At 40.9% G+C, this 11,168-nt stretch overlaps 1 protein-coding gene across 2 annotated transcripts in view; it reads right to left on the bottom strand.

The window, feature by feature from the left end:
• Positions 1 to 11,168, bottom strand: part of frem1a (Fras1 related extracellular matrix 1a) — a 42,652-nt gene that overhangs the window by 25,929 nt on the left and 5,555 nt on the right. For both annotated transcript variants that reach the window (XM_038732424.1, XM_038732425.1), the window contains exons 2-10: positions 5,845 to 6,287; positions 5,314 to 5,408; positions 4,899 to 5,209; positions 3,923 to 4,119; positions 3,067 to 3,390; positions 2,864 to 2,972; positions 2,091 to 2,222; positions 317 to 661; positions 73 to 215 (exon numbers count right to left, since the gene is read on the bottom strand). In XM_038732424.1, the coding sequence (XP_038588352.1) occupies positions 73 to 215; positions 317 to 661; positions 2,091 to 2,222; positions 2,864 to 2,972; positions 3,067 to 3,390; positions 3,923 to 4,119; positions 4,899 to 5,209; positions 5,314 to 5,408; positions 5,845 to 6,087 (1,899 nt within the window). In that variant the 5' untranslated portion in view covers positions 6,088 to 6,287. The remainder of the gene's footprint in view (positions 1 to 72; positions 216 to 316; positions 662 to 2,090; positions 2,223 to 2,863; positions 2,973 to 3,066; positions 3,391 to 3,922; positions 4,120 to 4,898; positions 5,210 to 5,313; positions 5,409 to 5,844; positions 6,288 to 11,168) is intronic.

The raw sequence follows: 11,168 nt of genomic DNA, 5'->3' as shown, positions 1-11,168 counted from the left end.
TTCAGCATAAATTGAAATGTTGTTTCCAAATTCTTAATAACAGTATTTTAAAGATGTGTCACTGGTACACACTTGAGGCTCTGACAGGTTGGGGGGGTCATGGAAATCCGACAGCACCACCTCAAAGGAGTCATCAAACACCTCGTTTCCTAGGTGTCGATAGTAAACCATGGACTGAGACAGGTCTTTCTGCAGAAAGTGGCTCACAGGATAGCCTGGATTAAAACCAACAGAAACATGACATAATCTGGTTAAAAACCACAACAAAGTACATGTCGATTAAAATAAAATAAACAGTAAAGTCCATTCTTCTGACCTGTGAGCCCTGCTCCTGGGATTTTCATGACCTCTCCTGCCTGCGGGGGGCGGGTGATGTTAAAGAGGATGTAGGCGTCGCTGGAGTCCATGTCTGAAGCCTGGAGGGTGGAGCCTCTCAGTAAGGCCATCTGGCCCTCAGACACCTCCAGCAGCATGTTGGTGATGAGGAACGGAGGGCTGTCGTCCTTCGGCAGGATCTTAATGGGGAACTTGTGTCGGGTCTGATGGGGGCCGTCAGTGATACGGAAGATGATGAAGTCGTTAATGGAGTCGCTGTCATCGTGATGATAGCGAACCACGCCCGCTTTGATGTCATTGGCGGTGAACATGAAGCCCTTCCCACCTGGATTTTACATGAACCATTCAAAGAAAAACAGAAGTCAAATTAAAAAAATCATTTTGATATTTGCTCATTTTAATGATATAAATATTATATTACTGACAAATTAAAGTAAATGTGATATTTGGTGTAGATAACCTACACCTCATACCAGTGGAATAGTACAGAACCTCCTAGGGGTCAGGGCAAGAATTTTTTTGAGGATTACTTTTGTGTCCCCTCGCTGTTTTGCATTCCCTTGCAATACTTTTGCTTTATCTCACAATGCTTCCTTCTAAGCCTTGCTTACACAGCTTAAACTGCTCCTGGTAAATGTCCAGTCTGGACGAAATGGGACTCATGGGACTCATGCTGCCAAGCAACAGGAAATGAAAGACTGTTATGTCCACATCTTTACACAGACCTGACCCATCAATGTCCCGGAACACTCAGCGGGTGCACCGTGTTCTGTCAGAGCGCAAGACTCTGGCAGATGAGAGGAGGCGGACTCCGTGTTTACATCGGTGATGCTTGGTGCTTAAACACTCAAAGCGGATGGACACTGTTTCCTAACTGTCAGACTTTTTATGTAGTTCTACATATTTCACATTATGTAATACTGTCCACTCAATATAAATGTCCATGCTGCTACTACACTTCCACACTGTTTACATAGCCTACTAGACTGCTGCCGCTATTTCTGATGCTGCTAATTATTTCATTATTAGACCTACTGCTGCTACTATTAACCACTCTGATGCTGCTATTATTAAAATAGAGATAGGCGATACACATAAGGTGTGTACTTCACATAATGGTTGCACTACGCACTTTATAATGTTCCAGTCCCACCCTGCTCACTCCGCCTGACAGTATACTAAAATATAACATGAGTTCCATTTACCAGGAGCAAAAGTATTGTGAGGTATTGCGAGGGGACGCAAAAGTAGCCCTCTAGCTTCCCTTAGCAGGCTCCGTAGTATAGTAATGTTCTCAAAATTAAGACTACAGAAACCTTGTATGTTTCTTCATTTAAGAAACTGTAAACTTTAAATCCTGTTTATTTTAAAAGAAAGATGGCTTCTTCCTGTTTTGCATAGTACAGCATTTTAGGAGATGTTTGGCTAAGTCTGGCACAGTAGTTTCCATTATGAAACAGTGTCAAGGCTGCCACAGCTTGCCAATCCCTCTCGGTGGTGCTAGACTTGTTTGTTAAGAACACTGGTTCCCAACCTGGCGCTGAAATCCTTTCTAGATAAATCAGAGGGGCAGCAAGATGTCAAAGAAATTAGGAAATTATCCGGTCTGAACGCGTCCCTGTCCTTTCAGCGAGAGCTACATTGGAAACATCATCATCAGGCTAGGAATACCAGAGGCTGATAGACCAGGTCATCCCTTTGCCATAGTAGGATTTTCACAATCGTGGATCGAGGATCACTTGTTGTGTCTGTACCTCTGACAGTGAGTTTTCCATGCTGCAGGCCATCCACAATGATGATACGAACCGCATTCAGGTTGTCGTTGTCCACAATCTGGAACTGCTCCCACATTATTGGCCGGGACTGACCCTCTAACAGACTGAGACCTATAAGGCAAATTGTTAATGAGCGGTTAAAAACTACTTAGCTAAGTATACTAAACATGCCAAGCCTCATTCTGAAAGATACCAAAGATAATGTTAAAAGCTGTTTGTCCAACTTTCTGTGTTCAGAGAAGTTATAGACTGCTGCTCTGGAGGCACTCCTTTAGATGGAGATCATTTCCAATGTCTTGACTCAGCTAATGCTGTCTTAAAGCTGCAAAAACCAAAGGTGGCTTTGTGTTCTTTGACCACTTGGTGCCTGAAGATCTCCAAAAATCTGACAGCTACATAGCCTGGCATATTATTGCCTGATAAAAGTGTTCAATTGTATGGGGCAGTTAACAGACACACAAAAATATCTTTTAGTTGTTGGGGTCTCTACCTACTCTTAAGAGAAATATCTGGCTCTGTGGCTGGTAGATGTTTGACGTTTTTCACAAAACTTGCTCACTTGCTAACTTGGTCTGTCAGTCATTTTATGATAGGCAGGTAGTGTGCAGTGGGATTTTTGTTGTTTTCTTGCTGAAGTAGGGCGATGAGTCCCTAATGCATTGTCACTATGAATAATCATTTTACCAGCAATCAAGTAAATTGGATTTTATTGCATTTAAAAAAGCTTTTGCAATATGACGATGCTAGCATACCCATGTTCCAAGACACTCTTGGTGCATTCGTGTCGGCATTCCTTACAGACATGTGAACAGTCATTGATGGGCTCTTCTCAAAGAAAAAATCATGAACTTCAAATTCCACCTGTATGGGAAGATACAGAGATTTTCAGAAAACATTGACAACACTAAACTGAAATTGTTTTCTATACTGCACAAAGTATAGAAAAGGTAAGTACCTCGTAATTCCTGCGTTGCGTATGAGAGGAGTTTGGAGGTTGATAGCCAATAAGCATGTCATTGAGATCGAGCCATGTAAAGGAGGAGATTGGGCGAGTGTGATCAGACAGATGGGTGATGAAGCCATCCACGGGGGGTTTGGTGATGTTGAAAACCAAAAGCTGTTTGGGAGTTTCTTCATCTTCAGCATCCAGTGTAGCAGTTGAGAGCGGAGTGAGGATAAACTGGTCCACTTCCAGAATAAACATGGACATGAAGGACTGTTTGGGAGGCTGGTTTGGCATTGCACCAACGATCTGCACTGGAATCCAGGCCTGTTCAGACTATGTAAAGAAAACACAACAACCAATACTTCAAACTAAATATCCTATGATTTTGTCAATTTAGTATTTTGTAAGTTTTGTAAGCAAATTTTGGGACATAGATAGTAATTCATCTTTTAAGAGTCTCTTTTGGAGTGGCAAAATGTTTTTTCATCAACTTTCATCATTTTTTCAACCACTTATCCATGTAGGTCATGGGGGTCTGGAGCCAATCCCAACCGACACTGGACGAAAGGCAGGGTACACCCTGGACAAGTTGCCAGTTCATCACAGGGCTGACACAAACAACAGTTTACACATACATTCACACCTAAGTGCAATTTAGAGTCACCAGTTAACCTTTGCATGTCTTTGGACTGTAGGAGGAAGCCAGAGCAATCGGGGAGAACTCATGCAGACATTCAATCTGCCCAATGGCAGACCAATATTTTGCTTTAACTAAATACAGTGACTTGAAACATATACTCTTAAAAAATCAGGTTGTAAGGAACAAAGAAATACAAAAGAATTAGCATTAAAACAACCAAATTACCTGATATATACTGCCACTCCTGGTGTCTTTGAGGTCCAGTCTGATTGCAATGTAGTCTGCGTCTGGGGATGGAGGGTCTATGTGCTGATACCTCAGCCCCATCACCAGGAAGTCATCACAGGGAATTCTGGTGAACTTCACTAGCTTCAGACCCTTCAGGCAGTCTTCAGATTTACACATTGCTCTGTCTTTATTATCTGAATAATTACACAACAATAGAGATATTACACAAGTTTGGCATCATATTTTGTGTTCTTTGTGCTTGATTTATTGGTTACAATTGGTCCCATGCTTACATTACAGGAAAAACAAACAGTTCACACCAGGGACCAGCTGATCCTCAAATTTACCCTCGGGTTCAATAAGGTATTTCTTCAGTAATAGTCCAATAATTAATCAGTAATGGGGTGCCACAGGGTTCTATTCTTGGTCCATTATCACTTCATTAAACACAATTAACATTATTCTGCCTAATCAGTATTTTAATGACTTTTTTTTTTTGCTGATGACACCATTGTGTATCCCACTGATTCCACTCAGACAGAAGCTCTTACCAATCTTACATCTGCTTTCGAAGCTTTTTAGGTATGTACTTCTTAATTAGAGACCTTTTATAAATGCAGATAAGACACATACATGCAGTAGTTGTCTCTACATCTACCTGTGTCTCTAGTTATCCTATCATTAAAACTTTAAATGAAGCCCGTATCATTCTCATAGAGACATACAAGCTCGTGGGAACCCAAAACATACAAATTACACTAGGTTTTTCTGTACAGAATTAAAGGCCGTTGTCTTTTGTCAATCGGAAAACAATGGTACAGTCAACTGTCTGCACTTGATCACTGAGACATTCTGTACTGTCATACTACCCCATTGTTACTTAAGCACTTAATCCCAGTCTACGACATTCATTGGTGGATTTTTTCCTATTCACTTATGGATTGGGGATTTGCCACCATCACCTGTCAGTTACCTAGCTGCTGACGTAGGTGGATGAAGCTCTCTGGCTCGTCGCCTCTCGTCGTGGCTTTCTCTGGCTCTCCGGTGACCAGCTGGCCGTGGGCAGGCAGGTGGGTGTCATGACTACTCAAATGGATGCTACACTCCAGGCTAGACCTCCTCTCATAGTGGAAGGACACCACATTGCCATCCACAGCATCAGAGAGGCTGTAAAATTCAGGAACCTCCAGGGATTTGGGACCCAGCTTTATGATGCTGCATTCAGGTTCCATGATGTCCAAATGCAGAGAAAACACCTCCATGTATGTCTCTGTCTCTGTGAACCTGGTGAGAATAATGTTAGATGATCATGCTGCTATACTGCTATAAGAACAGGAAAGAAAGTGAATAAGTGTGTTTCCCATCTTGAGGATATTCAGGTGTTGTACCTGTACAGTCGAAGCTTGATAGTGTCCTCCTTTAACAGTGGACAGCCGTTGTGGACATACTTTACCTCATCAGCCAGATAGTGGCAATCAAATACCTGAACAAATAAGGTAGAAATCTTAATTATCAAGTAAAATTGTGCAGTCAAGACTACAGTATGTAGAACTACCTGGACATGCAAAGCTAACTTATATTTATTCATTATTTTAAAGTTTATTTAACAGGGACAATGCATTATAAAACTTCAAGCTTGAAAAGATGAATTACACAGAGATATAGCTGGGGAGTGGAACTGTGGGATCTTGTGAGCCACTTACATTTAGTAGGAACAAGATGGAATGATGGAACCCAGCAGTGAGCTATTGTCATCATTACAACAACACACTAATAACATATATGGTTTCGTACATGTTAACAGTACTGTGGAAGCATAATAATAATAATGCCTTGAAACCATACACCTTGGTTTTACTACACATGGTAAATTGCCTTGACACACTTGGGTTTTCATATGAAGAGGATTTTCCCATTACCTGAGGCGTGAGCTTTCCCACTCGTTGAGTTATGGGCTCATTTAACACCACCTCCACCTTGCATGCATCCTTCTGACGGGGAATATGAAACTGCAAGTCACCGTCCTGGAGGTAGGCTGACTGACCCCGTTTCACCTTTAAACCCTTATTGACTTTCACAAGGGAACCATGCAATGAGCAGGTCACTCCCAGCAGAAGCGCTGGAAGCAAGATCCAAGCCAGAGTTTGACCCTGTGAACCCATCACTGTCAGTCACAAGCAAATGTCCTGTAGGGTCTTCAAGGACTTACTCCAAACAAAAGCAGGATTGCTTTCAGAAACACTCTTCAGGAGGAGAGTTTAGTAAACCAAGGATATCTTTCTCTTGAGAAGAAGTTACATTTTCTTCTGTTCGTGTGATGATTTTATGGCAGGAGCTTTTACCAGTTTACATCAGTCATGAGCTGTAAAGAAATTAAAAAAGTTTGAGTCTGTAACACATATATAATCAATGTGGCCTAGAAGTGCAAACACATTTCACAAAGGAAATTAACAAAACCAAAAAAACTACAACATTTCAGGAAAATGAGAAACAGTAATATTATTGCAATTAAAGTTGCATTTACTGATTTTATAAGCTACGCTAACATGTTAGCAAAAATCTCCGCACAAGCAGTTGAGCTTTGAAAAGAACCGAATGTACTGTAGTTTCTGTAGTGGCAATTACTACATGAATATAGAAGCAGTGATCGTATGAGGCTTTTTTGGTTGTGAAGGAAAATCAGTTGATGAACAGATGGCTTTACTTGTTGCAAAGTAACTGATAACTGCTAACGGTAGGAGCCGTTGGCTCAGTTAGCTGTGCTTCTAGAGGTGGTCTCCTCCTTCCAGCGGTCCAAAGCCCCTATGCTAGCAATGCCACTCTCTACGGACTCAAGCTCCCAGTCTGGGCAGAAAGGATTTTAATTCTCAGTGGGTTTGTCAATATGAATGACAGAAATATGTCAGTCCATGACTCCTTTACATATACAAAACAATTTTAGATCATGTAACAGACATCAGGTTAATGCTTTTTTAAAACATTGTCAAAACAACTATGAAGAAGATTTTACATTATAGTAAAACCCACAAACTGCATGTTCCCTTCAAACTTGTATGGAAACCTATATCGGACTATATTAATATATTAATTGGAACATGAAAATTAATGCAATTCCACAATAGCATTATAACTGCTCAGAACGGTAACTAACATTCACACACATTCACACCGATGGAACAGCCACTGGGGGCAGTTCAGGGTTCAGTATCTTGCCGGATGTCACCTCCTTGTTCAGTGTCTTGGTTCATTAACAACTTTTTATTTCTATCTGTTAAATTCAAATGAAGGGGGCAGGGTTACATGATATAATGGGATGGTGTATATCTTGCATGCCAGACATTTGTGCGTCATGTGTACACATTTTAAGCTTTTTGCATGTCATGTACATTAGAGATGCTGTATTTCATTAGTTTGGGGTGTGCAGGAAAGCACAAAGTCAGGTGAAGGTCTGTTTTTGTTGCTCGTCTGCATTTATCTTCTCTATGACATGTGCATGTAAAATGACATGCTCTGCACAATATAACTCAGTCAGTGCCGGATACTGGCTGTCTAAAAAAAGTCTTTTTTGACCAATGTAATTTTTATTGCATAATGCAAAACAAAACATAGATCACATACATTAAGTGTTGTTTCATGTTTCTCCTTAATACTTTTTTCTAGAAATGGACCAACCAACATCATCAGCTCTCCATCGTAACTTCAAAGTTTCCTATAAGAAGCAGCCAATATCACAAGTAACAATATAATTAGACAAGACTACAAGCGGGAGCATGAGACCACCAATATAAGAACGCCCTCACATGGAGGAATACACCAACAACTGTAATTGTTGTTCTTGTTTTGGTAATTATATGACAGAGAAGAGCAATAATCTGAGATTTCAACCAGCTTCAGGCATGTCCAAATTCTCTATATGTAAACTTTGTGACTTGTTCTGTGTTCAGCTTGACAGGAAATATGTCCGTAATTAACAAGTGTTGACCTGAGGCTAAACAGGCTCTCTCTAGTAATGGCTTGGTGTTTCTTAGTGACCTTTGACCTATATGGTCACCCCCAACATGGACTTATAGAAGCCTTTTATTCTCTGTCGGAGTTACCATACTTATTAAAAACAGTAGAGGACAAGCATCCTATTAAACCCTCCATCCTTATAATCATTAACTTTATCTTTAATATAACCTAAGGGTGCCTTAAATTGCTCCTCTTGCAATCATTGCCAGTTTTCAGTATATTCTGTTCTGCTTTTGGCCCCTTGTTCTTATTTCTCCCAAGGGGTCAATAACGTTTCATCTTTCCTCACCCTAGACCCCAATGAGGATGCATTTGAAAACAGGCTTCAGATGTCATCCTGACACATTCCTTCAACACTTGTCTAGGACACCAACCCCAGACCTCACACAGAAAGCACCTTGGACAGAAATGCACCTTGTAATCAGCCTCTGCATTGGGGAACGTGTTATAGCTTGCCCCTGTGAACAATGCTTGCGTTTAGGAAACTGGAAAGATCATGTTCAAGGAGTTGAGTGCAAAACAGGATTCCAAATGGTCTCAACCCCCCTTCACCTCCACCACAGACCCCAACAGAGTGGTGATTCTATTAATCCGAAGAATATGCTCTGTCTCATTTTGACTGTCGAGTTTTAACTTTAATTGTAGGATTAAAAAAACTGTATGCTGTAAATTTGGTTCTGGTGTGGTTGAGCACAAGGCAACATACTTCCTGAAAAGGTGACATTTAGGAGGTATGTGGTTTCACCTGACAGCTATAACTTGTACTTTGAATGACCTCTTGTGACCTTTGGTACGTGTGAGCCAAAGTATAATTTGTGCTGTACAGTCAGGAAACAGCAAGGCTGATTACAAACACCTCAAAAAACATACAAAAAAGGAACTGCACCAATGGATTTTTGGACTAGCTGATATATCCTCACTCTATTCAATTTGTTATTGTGTTTGTGTCACCTCACAAATTTAAGTGCAGTTCTGCAACTATTTTATTTATTATTTAGCCTTTATTAAACCAGGCAAGTTAATTAAGAACAAAAATTCTTATTTTCAACCATGGCCAACCTTGTTTTCAACCTTTAATGCTGTTGTCACTAACTTTGTCTGCTGTTTGGTGCAGGACCGATGTACAGTGGGCTTATCAGAGCTTTTTCACTGGAAGCAGAAGTGGGGTGATGAGAGTGAAGAGACTGAACCAAAAGGGTCAAGAAAGACCAAAACTATGAGCTAAGAGAACTAGATTATACAGAGTTTTGCAGAGTTTGGTGATAATTCTCTGTAGGTCGGTCACTATGAGTGACCTCTTTCACATTACACATGTTTGTTCCACATTTCATCCCTTGTTAATATAACCATCTGACCACAACCTTATCAAACCCCATCGGGATGAACTGTCCCAGTCAAAGCTAATTTTAAAGACAGTCAGTCAGATCAAGGAAAATTATGAGCAGTATCTTCTCTACTAGTCTACATGTGCACATACATGCTATGTACCATGCAGCTTTGTGAGTAATGAGATGTAGAGGAAGCCAAAGTCCACCTGCATGCCAGAGCTGAGAGTGGATCACATTGTAGCAGATAACACCCTGTCCAGCATTGTGTCACACTAAACAACTGCATGTCACTGATATTTATTCTCATTGTAACAGCACAAAGGCCTCAGTCATCTGTCCTGTTAAAGATTTGGATGACCCACTGACTGATGTGAGTCCCAGTGGGGAGGCTGTAGATGGGAGGTGGGAGTCCTGGGAAAGGTCCTAATGTTAAGCTGCCCGGAACACTCAGACAGTCCTGTCCCCATTTGCAGTTGATCCTTTTCCTGTTTTGGCAAAGCTTTGCATTACAGTCGCTATACAATATAATTTCAACAAGATGCATCCAGGGAAGCTGTCCTATTTCCTGTCATGTTGAATACTATGGATATAGATCCTAGCTAGACAGGCAAAGACCACCAACCTCACCCTGAACTACCCTCACACGTGAGAAGGAGTGAATTGTTTTCTCAACTGTCTAGACACAGACTGGATTTACATTCCCAGAAGCTTGAGGTAGTACAACATGCTCTCCCTAATACATACCTAAACAATACATCAATGTTGGATGGTATGGTACCACTCTCTCCAGCTGATTCACACCCTCTTAAAGGGGCACTCCACAGATTTTACACACAAATATCATTTTACATCTCACGAGTTCTACTCATCTTGTGAAAGCAGTTGTATAAGGTCTTCTGTTGGTTTACAGGGAGCCTTCCACGGTCTTGTCACACCCGCAATAAAAACAGTGAAATCTCAGGGCGAAAGGAATTCATTTCAATGGAATTGTGGCTACTTGTGGCTCAGGAGATAAAGTGGATTGTTCACTAATCAGAAGGTCTGCAGACTGATCCCTTGCAGTCTGCTTGTCCAAGTGTCTGAACCCCAAATTGCTCCTGAAGGCTGTGCGATCAGTGTGTGAGCGTGTGTTAACATATTAGTTTCTGTTTCTGATGAGCAGTTGCCACCTTGCATGCAAATATTTTGTGCCAAGTTCAAAACGCAAATTTGTCCTGTTGACCAAAACACTTTCTACAGTTCTAACCCAAATGAGAATGGAGAGCCAGCGAATCCAAAACAGGGGGTTTTGGATAGTGATATACTCTGGTCCACTCATACTCCTCCACACGTTAACACATAAAAAACAGGGAGATGTTATGGAAAATGTATAAAATGTTCATCTTCTGTCCAGAGTCTTGCATCTCTCTGCAAACCTGCCTAGCACCTGCAAACCGCAGCAGTAAAACCAAACGTTTCCTGCAATTATCTCTAAATCAATTCCAGACCCGACCCGGTCTGACACGTTAATATAAGACTTGGGACCTGAACAGTGGGCTGATCAAATAAGCTCTGTGGTGAATGCTAGGCATCATAGATTAAAGCTGTGTTGAAGCTACATATTAATAAATAAATAAATAAAAACTGCTCAGACCGGCACAGACACAAACTTGCACCTCTCCAAAATATTACGCACATCACTTATTATTTAAATCTTCCAACACTACACCGGGATTTAATTGTTACCTGATCATGTGTGCTTTTCTGACACTGTGAGCCTAAAGATTCACAGTTTATACTATGAGACCACTGGTAGAATAGCAGCAGAGCTCTGAATCTCATGTTATATAAGATGAGATTAAGGACTGTTTAAGAACTTTCCCCCATTGAATAAATAAGAATAATAAAGGATTTCAAAATATTTA

The sequence above is a fragment of the Micropterus salmoides genome, unplaced genomic scaffold (genome assembly GCF_014851395.1).
Source record: "Micropterus salmoides isolate LMB-PRFRI ecotype aquatic unplaced genomic scaffold, ASM1485139v1 Ms_hic_scaffold_2, whole genome shotgun sequence".
NCBI lineage: Eukaryota > Metazoa > Chordata > Actinopteri > Centrarchiformes > Centrarchidae > Micropterus > Micropterus salmoides.
The sequence above is the reverse complement of the archived record's forward strand: the minus strand, read 5'-3'. Positions and strand labels throughout refer to the sequence as shown.